This window comes from Rhinopithecus roxellana, chromosome 19 (genome assembly GCF_007565055.1).
Source record: "Rhinopithecus roxellana isolate Shanxi Qingling chromosome 19, ASM756505v1, whole genome shotgun sequence".
In the NCBI taxonomy this organism is placed as follows: Eukaryota; Metazoa; Chordata; class Mammalia; order Primates; family Cercopithecidae; genus Rhinopithecus; species Rhinopithecus roxellana.
The window spans coordinates 75,084,871-75,105,431 of NC_044567.1; the positions used below are offsets into that span (position 1 = coordinate 75,084,871).

Sequence of the window (20,561 nt, forward strand, 5' to 3'; positions counted from 1 at the left end):
AGAGTCACCACAGCTCTGATTGCTGGACTTCTCTTTGGTCTCCTGTCTTACAGGCCCTGCCTCTGGGCTCACCTCGCTGTGACCTGAAGGAGAATCTGCTGAAGGATAACTGTGCCCCGGAATCCATCGAGTTCCCAGTCAGTGAGGCCCGAGTACTAGAGGACAGGCCCCTCAGCGACAAAGGCTCTGGAGACAGCTCCCAGGTCACTCAAGTCAGTCCCCAGAGGATTGCACTCCGGCTCCGGCCAGGTAGGGATGGGACCCTTTGCAGGGAGAGACCTGAGACAGGTGGGCATAGAGCACAAGTTGGAGGTCTGAGGAGGAAGTCTTGGGGAAGTAGCTCAGAATGGAAATGGGGTGGGAAGACGAGGATGTGGGGGGAGGTGTGGGCAAGAGAATGGAAGAAAATAAGAGACGTTAGGACTTGAATCAAAAGATCTGAGTCGAATCTTGACTGCATCATATATTAGCTATTTGACCTTGGACAAGTTACTTAACCCTTCTGACAAAGTAGGTGCTCAAAAAACATTTGTTTCTTCTTTACCCAAGTGCCTGTTTTACCTAGCTTCGAGCTTTGTGTTGAGGTGCAAACGAGATATAGAACAAGAAAGCAATTTGTAAGCCCTCCTTTCACAGGGGATTGGGACGGGGGAATGGGGGCAGGCACAATAGGTACACAAGACCTTTAGAGGGAGGAAAGGTTAGACTAAGAGACAGAAATTTTGAAGCATTGATTTTGACTTTCCAACTAAGTCAAGAGGGATTTACCTACTATCAAGGCATGTGTTGGATGAAATGGGATTCAGAGAAGGGTAGGGTGCAATTTCTGTCTTTTACAGAATCCGAAGTGTAGTAACTATCAAAACCTCTGTGACTCACAGTGATAGACCCTTGGAACTCACAGGATTGGAAATCCCCTGGGGATTTAGAGAAAGTGGAAAATTTTAGAATGGAAAAGAAGATGTTAAAAATAGGAGGGTCAAGAGATTAGAAGAGTAATAGAATTGCAAAGGAAGAGGAAAAGGGACCAGGGCTTTCTGGTTTGCTTCGATCATGCAATTTCTTAGTCCCAACTGTATCCAAATCTGCTTATTCAATCTTGGAGGGAGAAGAAGATAAAAACTAACATCTTTCTGCCTTCCAGATGATTCGAAGAATTTCTCCATCCAAGTGCGGCAGGTGGAGGATTACCCTGTGGACATCTACTACTTGATGGACCTGTCTTACTCCATGAAGGACGATCTGTGGAGCATCCAGAACCTGGGTACCAAGCTGGCCACCCAGATGCGAAAGCTCACCAGTAACCTGCGGATTGGCTTCGGGGCATTTGTGGACAAGCCTGTGTCACCATACATGTATATCTCCCCACCAGAGGCCCTTGAAAACCCCTGCTATGAGTAAGTCCCTCCTCCAGATGCCAGGACAGCATCTTTTGCCCCAGGAAGGTCCAAGTCCTGGTTTCTATTTCTAGCTCTAGGGTCACTTTGTTGGCTGTCTTCTGGCCAAACTATAGCTCTTCTCTACCTTGGTCTCCCTGTCTGGCAAATGGGCTAGCTTGTGGATCTGGAGGGTTGTGTCAGTAGAACCTAAGGCTGTTTGGAGAACCTAGAAAGAAAATTCATCAGCTTCTTAGTCTTGGTAACAAATAAATAGGAGGCAAGAGAGAATGGAAGGGAAATGAGGTCAAAAGTAGAAAGAAACTTATGGATAAGTAAACGGAGAAATTGTGATTACAGAAGGATTGATTCCATTGTTGGTGTTATTGTCTTCATCAAGGCTGTGCATCCTGCAGGGTACAAACAGAAGAAATGAAGTGCTAAGGAATATAAAAGAGTGGAAATGACATTTGTTGAACACTTTTATAGTCTGTAAATGGATAACTTGTGCCTCTGTTTGAAACTTTGGCTTAAAACTTAATGGTTTATTTATTCAATTGGTGGAGACTGTGCAAATCCATGTATTAGAATAACTTACAATGCTGGTTGCTGAGCCTGAAAAGGTGTGAATTTACTTTTTAGTTTTCAAAGTTATGGCCAGGTGGGGTGGCTCACTTCTGTAATCCCAGCACTTTGGGAGACCAAGGTGGGAGGATCACTTGAGCCTAGGAGTTTAAGTTCAGCCTAGGCAACATAGTGAGACCCCCATCTCCACAAAAATTACAAAAAATTAGCATGTGTGATGGCACATGCCTGCAGTCCCCGGGACTATAGGGAGGCTGAGGTGTGAGGACTGACTGAGCTTGGGAGGTTGAGGCTGCAGTGAGCCATGATTTTGCCACTGCACACCAACCTGGGCAATGGAGAACAACTGTCTCTAAAAAAAAAAAAAAAAAAAAAAAAGGTTTTGAAGTTATATGATGTGGCATTCAACCTTCTGTCTGGGTTGTAAGGTTCCCAGGCAAGACATCAGCCATTAATTAAACACACAATGTCAGCTGGGGGCGGAAATGCACCTGTCTTGCATGATCTCTCAATTTATTGATGGTTCAGGGACCTTAACTTACTGATGGACTTGTGCTTTATTGTTACTTTAGAAAAGTGTTAAGTATAAGGTGATAGTATCAGCAACTCAAGCCTCGCTCTGGTCTAAGTGCTTTGTGTGTATGAACTTACTTAAGTCTCGCAACTCTTATGGGATATGTGCTATCCTGGCCCCACGTTCACAGGCTGACTTGAGAGGCTTGCCGAAGGTCCCATGACTAGTAAAGAGGGCAGCTGGGATCTAAGCTCAGGGAGTCTTGTTTCCAGCTCAATCTCTTATCCTCTAGGCTAGCTGGATGGGGGTAAGGTTGATGGGGAACCTCAGGTAATTTGAGGATTTTGGAGTCTGAACTGTCTGGGTAACTGTGGTTATATGGAACTGGCCTGGGACATACCACTATCTATATTTGTCCCCTCTCTTTCCTCCCAATTCTCATGCTGCCTTTTCCATCAAGGTGTCTGCTTAAATTATCTCCCATCCTTTCCCAGTATGAAGACCACGTGCTTGCCCATGTTTGGCTACAAACACGTGCTGTCGCTAACTGACCAGGTGACCCGCTTCAATGAGGAAGTGAAGAAGCAGAGTGTGTCACGGAACCGAGATGCCCCAGAGGGTGGCTTTGATGCCATCATGCAGGCTACAGTCTGTGATGTGAGTTTGGAGGACTTAGAGTGCCAGGTGTGGTTGGCATAGATCAAAATGGGGAAGGAAGTGACTGAACTCTGGGGATTTCTGGTGTAAAATGAGATGAGAACTAAGCAGAGCTTCCTGCAGTTATGAGTAGTAAGTTGCTCCTGATATTCAGCCTTGGCTTAGATCTACTCCCTGGCCTGAGCTGACATTTCTTTGAACCTCAGTGGTCTCAGATGTTCCCAGGGGAGAGCATCTTCCCACCTTCAGAGTTACTTCAGAGTTAAAGCGGGTTAACTTAACCTCAGCAAAGTAGGCAGATGTTCAGATGAGATTTCTTCTAGCCCAGATCAGCTCTGTGGATGCACGTCAGAATGCAGAATGGACCCAAAGGATTTTTACAGGTGCAGTTTCTAGATGGACAATGTGACTGTCATTAGAAGAGTTAAGAGGATCTCATTCAGCTGCTTGAACTAATCAGCTATGAGACTGTTTTCTGAAGAGAATGAAACCCCTGAACTGGAAAGTTTCAGCTTCGGTTCCAAGGACTGGGACTGAGACCCTTCTTCAAAACAAGCTGTCCAGCCCTTTAGCCAGGGAGCGCCTTGGGTCTCTGTTCTCTACCTGTGACATGGCTGAATTTGTTTTGTCTCCTCTGCCTTTGTTTTTTTGTTTTCTTTTAACAGGAAAAGATTGGCTGGAGGAATGATGCATCGCACTTGCTGGTGTTTACCACTGATGCCAAGACTCATATAGCACTGGACGGAAGGCTGGCAGGCATTGTCCAGCCCAATGATGGGCAGTGTCATGTTGGTAGTGACAATCATTACTCTGCCTCCACTACCATGGTGAGATCTCTGGCACCACCTATGGTTTCTATTCATGATGGTGAGGGTTGCCCTAACCCAGGCAGAGTCTCTGTGAATGTGAAAATGGCAGCCCCTCCTTCTGGGCAGGGTGCAGGGCTTGGTTTCAGCTTGCCCCTATCCCTTACCAACTGGACACCGTCATCCAGCATACAACTTACATAACCATTAGAGATATCCCTGATGGTGGTGTTATCACTGCCTTTACTGTCAGCAGCATAGCAGCAGCATCATGGGATCCAGAATGGACCCAAAGGATTTTTACAAACCAACTGGAAAGCAGGTCTTCCTCTCCACTTTGATTAGCCCTTTCTTGGAATACCATACTAACTTATAGTTATTGGAAGAAGATAGAGGAAAAAAAGAGAAAGATTGGCCAGGCATGTGATGGCTCATGCCTGTAATCTCAGCACTTTGGGAGGCTGAGGTGGAAGGATCACTTGAGTCCAGGAGTTTGAAACCAGCTTGGGAAATATAGTGAGACCCTGTCTCTACAAAAAATTTGCTGAGTGTGGTGGCTTGTGCCTGTGGTCCCAGCTACTTGTGAGGCTGAGGCAGAAAGATCTCTTGAGCCCAGTAGTCTGAGGCTGCAGTGAGCTGTGATCTTGCCACCACACTCCCGCCTGAGTTGCAGAGCAAGAACCACCACTGCTTATTTATTTATTTATTTTGATACAGAGTCTTGCTGTGTTGCCCAGCTGAGGCGCAGTAGTGCAATCTTGGCTCACTGTAGCCTTCACCACCTCAGTCTCCTGAGTAGCTGGGACCACAGGCATGCACTACCATGCCTGGCTAATTTTTGTAAACAGGGTCTTGCTATGTTGCCCAGGCTGGTCTCGAACTCCTTGGCTTAAGCAGTCTGCCCCCCTAAGCCTCCCAAAGTACTAGGATTACAGGCGTGAGCCATTGCTCCTAGTGGAGACCCCTTCTCTTAGAGAGAGAGAGAGAGAGAAGGAGAGAAAGAGGGGAAAGACCATCAAAGACATGGTGAACAGGTCCTACGAGGAAAGGTTAAAAGGCCAGAGTCATTCAGCTTGAAAGAAAGAAGGCTAAAGGATGATTTAGCTTATACATGAGAACACGTCTTATAAGTTGTTTTATATCACCATAGAAGGTTAAATCAGGGGAAAATATTTAAATTGAATCAGGAGAAATTACTATAAACCATAAGAGAAATGTGCTGTAATGCTCTAGGTATCTGGGGCAGGTGTGAACTCTTCATCTTCTAAGGACAATATAGCAACTTCCTTATCTAGGTGGCTTAAAGGTATACCTGTGTAAAGGCAGGAGACTGAGCTGAGGATCTAATGAGCTCCCTGCAAGGTCTAGGATCCCATGGACATGTTCACAATTCACCACCCCACCCGCATAGTGTCCTGGAGCCCTTTGGTGTCAGCCATATCCAAGTCAAGCACTACCAGGCAATGAGTCAGCAACCTTTGACACCTAATCTATGCAAGGCACTGGGCCAGGGGCTGAGGGAGGTAACAAGTCTATGTATAGTTCTATCCTTATAGAGTTTTTGGTCTAGTTGAGGAGAAAGGATATATATATATTTACAATAACACAAGATGCATGATTAGTGCTAAATGGGTGTGGCAAAGCCAAAGTGGGCTATACCTATCCAAGGGAGGAAAGCTCATCATGAGCTGGGATGGCCAAGGAAGTCTACTGAAGGAGGTGGGGCCTAAGCCTGGCCCTAAGAAAGGAGGAGGATTACCAACAAGAAGGCAACTCCAGGTGGGAGACAGTGGACCAGATCACTGCTGAGTGGAAGAGGGAGAGAGGTGAGTAATACTTGGAAAGAAAGCCTGAGACCACATGGTGGAGGATCATGAGGGCCAGGCCAAGGCATCTGTCAGTAGTTCCAAAACAGAGGCCTAACCCAGTGCCTTGTGCAAGGAAGCAGCTCCATTGTATTAGTGCATTAAATTCAAGCAGGAAGAAAGAGGTGCTTAGTTTTGACACCACTGGCCTGCACCTCTTCGTCTATCCCTGGAGTTCACAAGTACACTTCTGTGCTACTTACCCTTCTTGTCTCACTGTACCCCCTGCCCCCCACTGTTTTTTTTTTTATAGTTTTAGAGTCTTGCTCTGCTGCCTGGGCTGGAGTGCAGTGGTGCAATCATAGCTCACTGTAATCTCCAACTCCTGGGCTGAAGTGATCCTCCTGCCTCAGCTTACCCAGTAGCTAGGACTGTAGGCACTTACCACTACATCTGGCAAATTAAAATTTTTTTTTTTTGTAGAGATGGGGTCTTGCTATGTTGCCCAGGCTCTTGTCTCACTTTCAGCATGAAGTGAAAAGGTTTAAGCACCACAACTCTCTGAGCCACACCCCAAGCAAGATAAGTTCTAAGGTTTAGACCCTAGGGATGTACATGGCACTTCATTAACCTCTGCATCCTTCATTTTTCTAGGATTATCCCTCTTTGGGGCTGATGACTGAGAAGCTCTCCCAGAAAAACATCAATTTGATCTTTGCAGTGACTGAAAATGTAGTCAATCTCTATCAGGTGACTGTGCCTTTGGGTTTCCTGGAATAGGCCCTGTGATGGTGGGAACCCCAGGTAGCCAGCCTGTGCTAGCATTGGCCATAGTTCCCAACCAGGAAAGACTCTCCCCTAATCCACTCCCCAGGAGCTAAAGATTGCACTCTGGGCCTTTTTCCTGCAACCTTGAACTTACGAGGTGTGTGCTGGTGTTTGTGGTGGTGGAGGGGAGGTGACAAAGGGTGTGAGAGGCTTCCTCTGCTTTTGCTCAGGGCTGAAAAACTGCTAGATACATTCCTGGCAGTGACCACTGAAATATCCCATACCTTCCTCCAATCTTCATCTCAGGACTCTCAGTGGGATTTGAGGAGGGCTTTTGGAGACCACCACCTTCCTTCGGTAAGCTCTGAACATCTTTGTCGTCCTTTCTAGAACTATAGTGAGCTCATCCCAGGGACCACAGTCGGGGTTCTGTCCATGGATTCCAGCAATGTCCTCCAGCTCATTGTTGATGCTTATGGGGTAAGTGTCTTGTGCTGGAGATAGTCCTGCGGAGAGTCCACCTCATTTGGCTTACACAGCAGGGCTCAGGTTTGTGAGTCCCAGGTGCCAGTCTACCACACGATCTTACTGCCTTCTCCGTGTGCTCCCAGAGGCCAGGCAGTGGTCTGCTCTAGAAGGGATGCAGCCTTCTGAGAAGGAAGTAGCCCAGAAAGAAAGAAAGGGGATGGGGATGGGGATGGTGATTAGTTGGAGAAGGAGCAGAGCCCTGGAATTGTGGGGGCAGAGTGAGGGAAAACTGGGCTCCAATAACAGGGAAAAGAGAGAGCTGAGACATGGGGAAGGTGAGGTTGATGAAACGTTAGGTAGAAAATGCTGCTTTCCAAGGTGACCAGTACTCCCCTTGCGCAACATCTATGAGGCCTGCAGGAGGGTGTAGCTAGTACATTTTACCCAGACTCACCTAGACGCAAGTGGAGATGGAAAGAGGGAGCAGGTTCCCGTGCAGGAAACAGAGGAGGAAACAGAGTCCTAGGGGTGCTCTGGCAGCTTCCAGGTCAAACCTTGGCCTCTGGCACTGCTGGGGTGAGTCCAGAGCTACTTGACAGATTTGGCTTGGGATGGAACTGGCTCTTGCCATTTCCCATTTCCTTTCAGTTCATTTTCTTGTCTTCTTGTGCCCCTTTGTGCTCAGAAAATCCGCTCTAAAGTCGAGCTGGAAGTGCGTGACCTCCCTGAAGAATTGTCTCTATCCTTCAACGCCACCTGCCTCAACAATGAGGTCATCCCTGGCCTCAAGTCTTGTATGGGACTCAAGATTGGAGACACGGTGAGATGGGCTGGGCAGGGCCTTTGTCCTAGAGCATCTGTGAGCACCCAACCCCCTTTCTTCATTTTGTAATGACTAAAAATGGCCCCCTTCTGCCAGAAAAAAATATGGGCAGGAAAAATACCTTTCCTGAAAGTCATTTCAAGTTAGATGTAATGGATCCACCAATCTTTTCCTCTGGGGCTTCTGTTGCGTAAGCTATTTCTGTTACGTGAACTCAACTCTCAGGAATTTAAAAAACTTAAAATTTGGTTACCTTTGTTTGTGTATGCACAGTTGATTGCAAAGGAAAATATTTCTTTACCTTCAGTCCCTCGCCAGTCTCCAGCTTTCCCAAGGTAATTAATACCTTTCTTTTGTAAAATGACACAGGAAAGTAAAATCTAAAATGTAAAATGACATCACCTATAAATATTTATTGAGCACTGACAATGTGTCAGGCATTGTTCTAACTGCCGAGAATTTAGCAGCAAATGGACCAGGGAAGAGTACCTACCCTTATGGAATTTTTGAAGCCAGATGTTCATTTCACCATCCAGTCCCTCCACGACTTTCCTTATCGGTCGTTTCTCCTCTGCTTCTGCCTTAGGGGAGAGGAGTTGGTGGGAGGGGATGAAGGAGGGGAAGAAAATAGATCTTTGGATGCACTGATCCTTTCTCTTAATCTATCTATCTTTCAGGCACTTGTGCAAACATCCCATGTTAGAAATATTGTCCTGAAACATGCTTTATTGCATAAACTATAAAATGTGTGGAAATTGAAGTATATCCTGAGCTTATGGTTGACCACCATGTGGGACTGTGTGGTGCAAAACAGTGCTTTGTGCATCTTGCTGATAATTATAATCAGTCCAGCTTGCTTAGTTGGCCAGAGCAGGGTGTTTATATGATCACAGGTTCTGTTCAGTTTCAGCTGGTCTATTTCATATGTGAAGTGAAAAAACAGCCTTTTATTATTTATTGACTGTAGACCATGTCTCTGCATCCAGCTACATATGTCACAATGATACTATTCCCGTGCTTGTGTTTTTGCTTTGCAGACCTTCACAGAGGTGGAGGTCTGTGGAACCTGTGGAAGGTTTGCTTTGCAGACCTTCCACAAAGCCTGAGGAACTCCATATTGCAAAAGCATAAGACACCCAATTTGGGTATTCCTTGGCAGGGCAGGGAACAACTTTTTTTTTCCCTCCAGAGCTGGAGTGTTAACTGGGCCCAACTGTGTCTAAATACAATCTTGCTTTCCATCCAGGTGAGCTTCAGCATTGAGGCCAAGGTGCGAGGCTGCCCCCAGGAGAAGGAGAAGTCCTTTACCATCAAGCCCGTGGGCTTCAAGGACAGCCTGATCGTCCAGGTCACCTTTGATTGCGACTGTGCCTGCCAGGCCCAAGCTGAACCTAATAGCCGTCACTGTAACAATGGCAATGGGACCTTTGAGTGTGGGGTGTGCCGTTGTGGGCCTGGCTGGCTGGGATCCCAGTGTGAGTGCTCAGAGGAGGACTATCGCCCTTCCCAGCAGGATGAGTGCAGCCCCCGGGAGGGTCAGCCCGTCTGCAGCCAGCGGGGCGAGTGTCTCTGTGGTCAATGTGTCTGCCACAGCAGTGACTTTGGCAAGATCACGGGCAAGTACTGCGAGTGTGATGACTTCTCCTGTGTCCGCTACAAGGGGGAGATGTGCTCAGGTGAGGAGAACTGCAGGCCCCCCTGTCCTGGAACCCACACCCCCTCATACATCTGCACCCCCTGGAAACATAGGCAAAGGCCTGAGATGGGTCTTTACAGGCAGAGGTGTAACTCAGTGGTTCCCAATCTTTTTGAGTATAAGGACCAATCCACTTTTCAGGTTAAAAAAAAAAGTTACTGATAGATGGCAATTAAATTTTTACTATTTATAGACTTAGAAAACACATGTCAGAATATGTAATATGGTTAGTAATAATTTTACATGAGTTTATCTTTGTATCACAAGAGACCTGGAAAATAGTAGTATATATGCAAGGCATTGGAGCGTGCTTGAACAATGTCTGGAAAATGGTGTAATGCTCTTATTAATGTTAGCACTATTTTGTTTGTTATCACTATTACTACTATTGGTACTACTGTTATTTTTTGGATTCTAGATCTTTGCTATCCAATATGGTAGCCTTTAGCCACATGTGGTTATTTAAATTAGCCAAAATCAAAAAATTAAAAATTCAGTTCTTCAGCTGATCAGTGGCCACATGTAGCTAGTGGCTGCTATATTGGACAGCATAGATCTAGAACATTTCAATGTGACAGAAAGTTCTCTTGGCTAGCACTGCCACAGAGTCCCTGCCGACAGATTGGGGATTATGATTTTGAGTCCTTCTACTCAGCAGGGTGCTGAGTTGTCATTCTCATTGCAAAATTCAGTAAAATCTTGAGGTCCACTGATAATCTCAAACTAGTTTCTCCTTGCCCCAAGAACCACTCCTGGGGTACTTCTCCCGCTAGAAGTTGAACTAACGTTAATGTAGTCTTTATCTGCAGATATGTTGACAACACTCTCAGAGGGCAAATAGTCTGAGTTGTTACTGGGGCACTGAGGATGGGTTTTTACTGGGCCATAATCACTGTGGCTTAATCCCTCTTGCGACAGACACTTGCAAGTTGGTTGGGACTGGGTTACGGGTGTATTGTGTGGCCAAACAGAGACATTATAATTGTTTTCTGGGGTGACCCTTGACTCAGATTGGCTTCATTGGCATTGGGTTCTTTTTTTTTTTGAGACAGAGTCTTGCTCTACCGCCAGGCTGGAGTGCAGTGGCGTGATCTTGGCTCACTGCAACCTCTGCCTCCCAGTTCAAGCAATTCTCCTGCCTCAGCCTCCCGAGTAGTTGGGACTATAGACGTGTACCACCATGCCCAGCTAATTTTTGTATTTTTAGTAGAGATGAGGTTTCACCACGTTGGCCAAGGTGGTCTCGATTTCTTGACCTCGTGATCCTCTCGCCTCGGCCTCCCAAAGTGCTGGGATTACAGGCGTGAGCCACTGCGCCTGGCCGGCATTGGGGTTCTAATGAGTTGAGCTAATATGCAGATACTCACTTTAATACTGATACTAGCCTTTAAAAAAACTCACTTAGAAAGGTCGATCTGTGTCATTCTAGAGCATGACAGTAACATAAAAATGACTGCTTTTTTATTATCTACAACATTGTTTCCTTTACTTATGCTGATAAAATTTTAGAGAGAGTTTGGAAGGAAGTGTTATCAGAATGATTAGGGGAGAGCAAGAGATCAGATACACACAGATGAAAGCACACAAACAACAACCATTTGAATTAGGGGGTGAGGCAGGAGTTTTACTTCATTTTACTATTTAAAGTATTTACATCTAATTCAAAGTACCAAAGGAAATGGGTAAGTTTGAAGTGGGAGACCCATGGGAAGAAGCTTGGGGACTGAGGGAGAGAGGGTGGTCCTAGGAGAGGAGTATGGCTGGACCACGGGGGCACCCCCAGTCCTCCTCCATGGCCTGATGGTTCCTGGTCTGTTGTGAGGCACTGCAGCAGGATCCCAGCCAGAGCATGTTTCTTTTGGCTGCTGCCCCACTAAAGCCACAAAACAAAGCTGACTGTGTCAGAAGCCCTGGTTCCTGCCTCTCATTAGTGCAGGAACAGCTCCTCCTCAGTGCATTCCAGTCTAATCCATGAGGGAACCAGGGCAGCCATTGCAGCCTCCCTCCACCATGTCTTGCTAGGGTATCAGGTACCCACCCAGCCTCAGGTCTAGACTCCGTGGTGCCATCATCACATCCTCCAGTGACAGATACTCAGGGGCGCAAGTCACTGAGCACCTGCTCTGTGCCATCATTTGGTCCATATGAGTGAACAAAGGGTCATGCATGATCCCTGACCTCTTCAGGCTTACAGCCCTGCTCACCATTGCCTTTCACCAGAGCTGCTGGCTCTATGCTCCATTCTTTGCCACAAGCAGGGGCTCAGGAGGCAGGTGTGCTGTGACTTGGCCATTTCCCTAGCCCCTGGCCGGTAAGCATGGTGGCTGGTTCCCTGGCCATCCCCCTTGTCCCCTCTCTACTTTGGGTCTGGTCTTCATGGTTGCCCATGACCAACATTCCTGCCTCAAACATCAAGAAGTGCATCATCCTCAAGGGGGTTTTCCACTGGCCACAACCACAGCCACAGGTCAGTCAGGTACCCTGTGTGAGCCAGATTCTGTGCTTTTGTGGAGTAGGATAGAGAAGTGTGAATAAGACAGTTAACCAAGGATAATTCCCAACATGAGGTTGAATCTGACAGATCCCAGAAGTGTGGGGTGCTTAGGGAGTGTTATAGGAGTCCACTGGAGGGAGACTGACTGGGGACAGGGGAGGCCTGGGCAGCTTCACGGAGGAGGTGGGATGTCTGACGGATCTCAGAGGAAGGGCAGGCTCAGGACAGAGAGGACTGGAGCGAGCATCAGCCCAGAGGACCTAGCTGTGGGGCTCATGTTCCCAATGACCTCAAGCACCTGTTCCTCCCTCCCTCTTCTGGCTTCCCTCCCTTTCTCTTCTTCCACTCTTAATTTCTTACTTTACTCCTCTGACTTTCTGATGAACCCAGGCTCAGCCTCCCTTTTGCTGGAGGGGCACCAGTCCTGTGACATTACCACACTGTGGCTTCCTTTTAAGGGCTGACCCTACAAGGCTCTTGGGGTCAGCCTGCTGGCTCTGACCTGTCACTTCCACTCCCAACCTCACTCCCTGGCTGGCCCATCTTGTCAAAGATCACTTTGTTTAGTCTCACAAAGGAAACACTATGGGACAAGAGTTTCTGAGGAGGCGGAGACCTCTGAGTGCTGCCAGGCCCCTGCGGTGTCGGTCTTTCCCATCCAGGAGTGGTGGCCAAATGCGGGGTGTAGTGAAAGGCCGGGGGGAGGGCGGGGGGGCAGCTCTGCTGGCTGGCGCACTCCTCCCCCAGCTGCCGTGAGGTTGGCCGATAGCAGCTCACAGCTGCCCCTTCTGTGGAGAACTGCCCTTGGCTGACAGGAGCTGCCTTGTCCCTAGATGTTGACCAATGACTGATGGACAAGGGGTTACTCTAAGGCTAGACTCTTTGTCTCAGGGTGGGCCTGGCTTTGTGGTACCATTCACGTAGGATCAGGCTGGAGGGCGTCTGGCTGAAACCACATTCCTGCCAGCTCTGCCTCTTGCCCTGTCCTGTTTCGCTCCCTCCTCTCTACTTCCTCAGTGAGTCACTTAAATAAGATCCTCATCCAAACTGTACTTCTAGGGAACCTAGCCTCGGGACACAGCCTTTCTGCTTTCCCCACCCTTCTGGCAGCCCAACATCTCTACTTTCCAGATATACTTGGCAGCTGGGGCAGCTTGGGTTATGTTCCCCATCCTTCCTGGGAAGCAGATATTTCTTTCCATGCCCAGCCCATAGTGCAGTGGCATTATCATGGCTCACTGCAGCCTTGAACTCTGGGCTCAAGTGATCCTTCTGCCTTAGTTTCCCAAGTAGCTAGGACTCTTGCCATCATGCCCGGATAATTTTTTAAAAAATTGTAGAGATGGGATCCTGCTCTGTTGCCCTGGCTTGTCTTGAACTCCTGGGCTCAACTGATCAACCTGCCTCGGCCTCCCAAAGTGTTGAGATTACAGGCATGAGCCACCACACTTGGCCTTTGAAGGTTTTTAAGCAGGTGAGTGGCATGATCAAGTTGACTGATACTTTAAAACAGTGGTTCTCAACTGGTGGGAAGGAGCTATTTTGTCTCCCAGGGGACATTTGGCAATGTCTGGTGATATTTTTGATTGTTACAATTGGAAAGGTGCTACTGATATCTAGTGGGTGGAGCTCAAGGATGCTGCTAAACATCCTAATGTACAGGACAGTCCTCCACCACAAAAAATTATCTGGCTCCAAATATTGAAAAGTACCAAGGTTGAGAAATCACGTTTTACAAAGAGAATCTTGGCCACAGAGGAATTGACAATCACCTGGAGAAGGGGAGATGACTTAATTGTCTGGAGACAGGACCAGGCTGAGGACAGGGCATGGAAATGTCTACAATAAGGCCCATTCACCCTTTGCTTAAATAGTTCAGTACATTTGACTCCTAAAATATTCCCTCCTTGAAATTTCTCATTGAGATCAAGCCCAGTTACCGGACTTTCCATAACTTCTTTCTTTTTTTTTTTTTGAGACGGAGTCTTGCTCTGTCACCTGGGCTGGAGTGCAGTGGCCGGATCTCAGCTCACTGCAAGCTCCGCCTCCCGGGTTTACGCCATTCTCCTGCCTCAGCCTCCGGAGTAGCTGGGACTACAGGCGCCCGCCACCTCGCCTGGCTAGTTTTTTGTATTTTTTAGTAGAGACGGGGTTTCACCGTGTTAGCCAGGATGGTCTCGATCTCCTGACCTCGCGATCCGCCCGTCTCGGCCTCCCAAAGTGCTGGGATTACAGGCTTGAGCCACCGCGCCCGGCCTCCATAACTTCTTTCTTACTACTTTGGTCTCTTTTCTTCCTCCACTGGTCAATTTGAAGAATATTCCATTAAAACTGGCTCCATCTTCTACTGGTTAAAGCCATTTTCTCTGTAAGTTAGAGACATCTTCTAGAAAGACCATATTAGTATAAATAGGGAAAAACATTGCTTACGACACTGCATAGAGGCTAAGCACTTGGGATCTGAAGTCACAGTGACTTCAGTTTGAGTCCTAACCCTGCCATTTAAAAGGCGTATGGCCTTGGCAAAGTTACTTAACCTCTCTGACCTCAAAGGGTTGATATCAGAAATGAAAAGGATAACATACTAAAGAACTTGCGGCCGGGTGCGGTAGACCAGCTGGCTGAGCCTGTAATCACAGCTCTTTGGGACGGCAAGGCATATGGATCACCTGAGGTCAGGAGTTCAAGGCCAGGCTGGCCAACATGGTGAGACCCCATCTCTACTAAAAATACAAAAATTAGCCAGGCATGGTGGCGCATGCCTGTAGTCCTAGCTACTTGGGAGGCTGAGGCAGGAGAATTGCTTGAACATGGGAGGTGGAGGTTACAGTGAGTCAAGATGGCGCCACTGCACTCCAGCCTGGGTGACAGTGAGACTCAAAAAAAAAAAAAAAAAAAAAAAAAGAACTTGGCATAAGCCCACAAGCCTAGGCAATATAACAAGACTCCCATCTGTACAAAAACAAAAATAATTAGCCAGCTGCGGTGGCATATGCCTGTAGTCCCAGCTACTCAGGAGGCTAAGGTGGGAAGATCACTTGAATCCAGGAGTTTGAAGTTACGGTGAGCAATGATTGCACCACTGCACTGTAGCCTGGGTGATAGGGTGAGACTCTCTGTCTCAAAAAAAAAAGCAAATAAATAAAAAGAAAAAGAACTTGGCACAGTGCTTGACACACATTAAATGCCTCCTTGGTTGGTTTGGAAAATAGATATACGTTCTCTTCTCTAAATGCTTTCCAAGTCTGTTCCCCTACACTCCCAGATATGATATGATGAGACTCCCAGATATGATATGATGAGGTCAGATTGAGAAGAGAACCAGGACAAGAAAGAAAAGTTGTGTTGGTAAACTTGAACTGCGCCTGTAGCTTTAAATAATTTAATTAATTAAAAAATGTTTAATTGTGGCAAACATTTCTCCAACTGTTGAGTGCAGAGGCAGGAACCAGGACTAGTCAGCAGGGGAATGGGGGAGGCCATGGGGCTACATGAGGTCATTACTAGTGATTGCCTCTACTGCTGTTCACCTTAGGAAAATCTTTCTTTTTTTCATTTAATTTCTCTTATTTTCTGACTTCTTTTCTCTACGGCATTCATGGGATTTGTTTAACTGCACTGGCCCTTGGCAGTCTGGGAGGTAGGGGATATTTGTTCTCTCTGCTTATTTGGCTCCGCTGGCCAACTCCATGCGCTCTCAGTGCCGTCCCTCTGCCCCTTGGGTGCCCCACCCCATCCACCCATACATTCGGGGTGCTGTGTGTGCACTTTCCCTCTCTGCATGTGGAATAATCCCATGCCCTGGATCTCTCCTTTCCTTCTTTCCTCGTGTTACAATTTTTCTGTCTTGTACATGCGCCCTCAGAGCCCTGCTCCTCACCCTGCGAGGTAACATCTAGCTGATTTGAGAAACGGCATAATGGAAGTGGTGGCTGCTTTGTTAGTGGGATGGGACCAGCTCTTCCAAACTGGACCCTATGTTGTTGTCTAACCCAATTGGGTGGCCATGATGATGACAATGGTAGGCCTCTTAGATCAGGTAGGAGAGGCGAGCAGCCCAGTGTCAGGTCAAAGGGAGACAGTTTTGGGGCCTGTGAGGCCTTTTGCCAGCATCAGGTCACACCGTCAGGGCTACTGAGTGCCCTATGTAGGTTCAGGGCTGTGGCTGTGTGCTGTGTCAGCCCTCAGGGCTAGAGAGCTTGCTTCTAGTTCTTAGACTAGAAGGAACTAAGTCTCCTAAGCCTGCTACCCTTTCTCTTGCCTTTCTCAGAAGGCAGAGGTATTCAGAAAAGGGCAAGAGAGAGGGCAGGAGGCCCAGGAGACTTAGTTCCTGAGAATCTTTTGCTCTACAGTGACTCCGAGCAAGTCCTGACATACCTTGGGACACCTAGAAAACTGAGTTTGTCCCTGCTGGGTAGGACTCCCCTGGGTAGTCAGCCAATTCCCTGCCAACCTGGAGGATCATTATCTGTGTGGTTGGGAGAGCAGGGTGGTTGTGTGCAGCCTGCTGCCATGGGGGTGGAGCTCTCACCAGCTGGTCCACCTTCCTGGGCTGTGTGTTTTCAGGCCATGGCCAGTGCAGCTGTGGGGACTGCCTGTGTGACTCCGACTGGACCGGCTACTACTGCAACTGTACCACACGTACTGATACCTGCATGTCCAGCAATGGGCTTCTGTGCAGCGGCCGCGGCAAGTGTGAATGTGGCAGCTGTGTCTGTATCCAGCCAGGCTCCTATGGGGACACCTGTGAGAAGTGCCCTACCTGCCCAGATGCCTGCACCTTTAAGAAGTGAGTATGCAGTTTGGAGAGAGCCGGGAGGCTGGGAGGTAGGAGAGGGTCCCCTGACTGGAATCCCCAGCTCTCCAGGTGTGTTTCTTGCTAACCAGAGCCTTAGGGAGAGGAGTCCACTCCAGCCAGATGGCTACCTCTCCTTTTGCCAAAGGCTTTGGGCAAGTTGGAATAGAACCGACTGAAGGGGCCAAATTTGAACGAGCTGGACTTTGATTGGAGAATGTCCTCTCCTAAGGTGACATCCTGACTCCCTCTGAGTTGGGAGGAAGGCTGAACCAGTCTGAGGAACGATCCAGTGCTGATGTTCTGATTCAGTGGGAGATGTGGGGCTGGAATTATGGAGGACACTGTGAAACTACTACAAACCTCCCACTTTAGTGGCCAGAGGAAGCCCCATCAGCCCAAGTCCACGGCACTGCCATTCTGCTCACCACTTTCAGCAGGGCCAATTTACGAGCATGCAACCTGTGCAGCTGTGCAGGGCCCTGTACCTAGAAGGGCCTCATGCTTGTTTTAATGCTCTGCCATCACTGTCTTGACATTCTTAGTAATCTTTTTTTTTTTTTTTTGAGACGGAGTCTCGCTATCACCCAGGCTGGAGTGCAGTGGCTGGATCTCAGCTCACCGCAAGCTCCGCCTCCCAGGTTCATGCCATTCTCCTGCCTCAGCCTCCCGAGTAGCTGGGACTACAGGCGCCCGCCACGTCGCCCGGCTAGTTTTTTGTATTTTTTAGTAGAGACGGGGTTTCACCGTGTTAGCCAGGATGGTCTCGATCTCCTGACCTCGTGATCCACACGTCTCGGCCTCCCAAAGTGCTGGGATTACAGGCTTGAGCCACCGCGCCCGGCCTATTCTTAGTAATCTTTGAATAAGGGAGCTGACATTTTCATTTTGCGCTGGGCCCCCAAATGACATGACTGGTTCTGACTTTATAGTTCTCAGAAGTGGCATAGGGTTCACCATCCTGGCATAGCCCTGGATGGGACGGGTTTAATGAAGGACCTGGGAGGCTTCTGGCTGCCAGGTGCTGCCTGTGGGTGAGGGTGACACTCCCACCCCTGAACTCCACACTTGCCATTCAGGTCCCCAGGATTGTCTTACAGGCGTGTGTGTGTGTGTGTGTGTGTGTGTGTGTGTGTGTGTGTTTTAATGGAGGTGGAGCAGCTTTCTGAATGCATGGAGATCGGAGCTGGACTGGGATATGCTTAGGCTTGCACCTTCTTTGCCTTAATCACTGTGTCCTCTCTCCTTCAGAGAATGCGTGGAGTGTAAGAAGTTTGACCGGGGAGCCCTACATGATGAAAATACCTGCAACCGTTACTGCCGCGATGAGATTGAGTCAGTGAAAGAGCTTAGTAAGTTCAGCACATCTTAGAGTTGCACACACCCAGGTTCTAAATGTTTCTAATTCAATCTCAGCACCTCTCCAACTCCCATCTGTAAAATGGAAGCGTGACTCCTACCTCAGGGAATGTTGTGCAGGCCTGATGAACAACGGACTCTTGATGTGAGCTGATGTCTCTGAGAGTCATCCTCCTCTCTTACTAGTGTGTGCAGCCGTCCACCACTTCTGCTTCCCAGAGCCCACAGACTCAAAAAGAGCCTGCAAAACAAAGGGAGCAAGTGCCTCCCTAAGGAAGGGAAGAGAATGTATCCCATTTTGCAGATGAAAAAACTGAGGCACAGAGCTGGGAAGTGGTTGCCTGTGATAGTCATAATCTTAGCTCAGTAGGCTAGTAAGCGTTTACCAAGTTTACTTAACTAAAAGTGTTATGCAGTGCCCAAGATTTTGCTTAAAGCTTTGCAGGTTTGGAGGGAAACCTTCAACCTTATGGATAGGTAACCAAAAGCTTTATCTGAAGTCCTTCTACCTCTCTGGAGCCCCTTTTGAAATAAGACAGACAGAAATACAAACAATAGGGAGAAAAAAAATCTTGCCTGCAATTATTCTTGAAGTATTCTCTGTACTTCATCTTAATTTAAAAGGAGATGATCTTTGCTGCTGTCGTCACATCTGATATAGTTATGTGGGCCAGTGAGGCACTGGGTAGTACTAGAGAGATGGCAATCTCTCCACAGATAGCAATCTCCCGTGAAGGCAGAAACACATTTCAGAGAGAGCCACAGTAAGACACAGCCAGCCAGTCAGCTTCCTGGTGGGGGTGTTATGCAAAAGAGTCAGATCTCTGGGCCTTTTGGCTAATATCAGAAGTAGGGCTGGGGTGAGGTTAGTGATTTGGGGATTGAGTTTGAAGAAACAGTTTTTCCTCTGGAAGAGATTAGGCGTGCTATGATTAGTTCAGAGAGGAGAAGCTGCTGAGATGTTGAGTTATTTTTATCATCTAGTCTAGGTGGGTATTACAAGTTAATTGATAAGTAGTTCTCTACCTCCACCTCCCCTCTACCGGTGGTATTATAGTACAGAGAAAAGAGTATGGAAATAAGCATATTAAAATAAATGCTTATTTGTAGGGAATTTTATAGCTTGTAAAAGTTATAAAGTATCTTTCATATACATTATCTTATTCTTCTGTCAATAGCCTAGTGAAGTAGAACTACAGTACCATTATTGTCTTCATTTTGAGTCTCAAGAAAGTAAAGTAACTGGCCCAAGCAAGGGAATGGCAAATTAAGTTAAGAACTAGATCCTGAAATTCATACTCTTTTCCCTGTATTAGAATACCACTGGTTTTCTGAAGGGTTGTTGAGTTCAAGTCTGCAGGATGTGCTTTTAGACTCCTGTTCTTGTTCTGCTTCATCACTCATTTGCTGTGTGACTTGAGTACATTTGCTTAATTTCATCATGTGTCAGTTTTACTCATCTGGTTTCATCAGTATGGGGCATAGTGCAGCTGGTGGAAGGTAACCTCTAGTATCATTGGCAGTATAACAGGCTTTAGAATTACAAGAGATGAAGTCTACAAAACATGGTAGGAGTCAGAGAAGAGAGGATAGCTCTGGGGAGGTATACCAGATCAGAAACATAAATGGAAGAAATAGAACAGCTGCATAAGCAAACAATTAAGAATCAATAAGCAAGCAGAGAAAGGAAAGAGAGGGAAGAGTACACCTACTATATGTTAGGCACTGTTTGTGCTGTTTAGTTCACTGACCTTGTGAGGTTGGGGTATCATTTTCTTTTTATAGATGAAGAAAGACTTGATGAGGTCAGGTAACTTACCCAAGATCACACAACAGGTAGGGAGTGAAGCCAGGATTTGAATTAAATTGTGTAATACTGTTACATCATGTCCCTTTCAGAGGAAGGATTAGTAACCAAAAAGGGCCTGTGCAGTACAAAATACATCAGTGAAGGTCAGTGAGTGGCAACTGCCAGACACAACAGCCACTTTGAATCTAGGCATTGTGCACATGAGGCACAGGGTTTCCTGTCATGCACTTTCCCGGAAGTCCTGTGATAGGGGTTTGGAGTAGCCCCATCTTCCAGTAGTTGTCTCACTTTTTATTCCTCCATTTTCCCTACTCCCAGAGGACACTGGCAAGGATGCAGTGAATTGTACCTATAAGAATGAGGATGATTGTGTCGTCAGATTCCAGTACTATGAAGACTCTAGTGGAAAGTCCATCCTGTATGTGGTAGAAGAGCCAGGTGAGTGAACCCTGAGAGCTCCCGGCCCTGCCCCAGGAGGGAGAGGGAGAACCATGTTAGGCAGGAATCTCTACTCATCTACGTTCTTAAGCAAAACAGGTTAAGCCTGCAAGTGATAAGTTAGGGGCCAGGTGTGGTGGCTCATGCCTGTAATCCCAGCAGTTTGG

General features: G+C 47.4%; 1 protein-coding gene across 2 annotated transcripts in view; it reads left to right on the top strand.

Annotated features, from left to right (window-relative positions):
* The window catches only part of ITGB3 (integrin subunit beta 3), a 61,182-nt gene that overhangs the window by 30,198 nt on the left and 10,423 nt on the right, over positions 1–20,561 (top strand). For both annotated transcript variants that reach the window (XM_010363525.2, XM_010363526.2), the window contains exons 3-13: positions 54–249; positions 1,145–1,397; positions 2,970–3,132; positions 3,798–3,959; positions 6,398–6,493; positions 6,902–6,991; positions 7,665–7,799; positions 9,049–9,478; positions 16,559–16,781; positions 18,039–18,139; positions 20,275–20,394. In XM_010363525.2, coding sequence (XP_010361827.1) covers positions 54–249; positions 1,145–1,397; positions 2,970–3,132; positions 3,798–3,959; positions 6,398–6,493; positions 6,902–6,991; positions 7,665–7,799; positions 9,049–9,478; positions 16,559–16,781; positions 18,039–18,139; positions 20,275–20,394 — 1,969 coding nt within the window. The remainder of the gene's footprint in view (positions 1–53; positions 250–1,144; positions 1,398–2,969; positions 3,133–3,797; positions 3,960–6,397; positions 6,494–6,901; positions 6,992–7,664; positions 7,800–9,048; positions 9,479–16,558; positions 16,782–18,038; positions 18,140–20,274; positions 20,395–20,561) is intronic.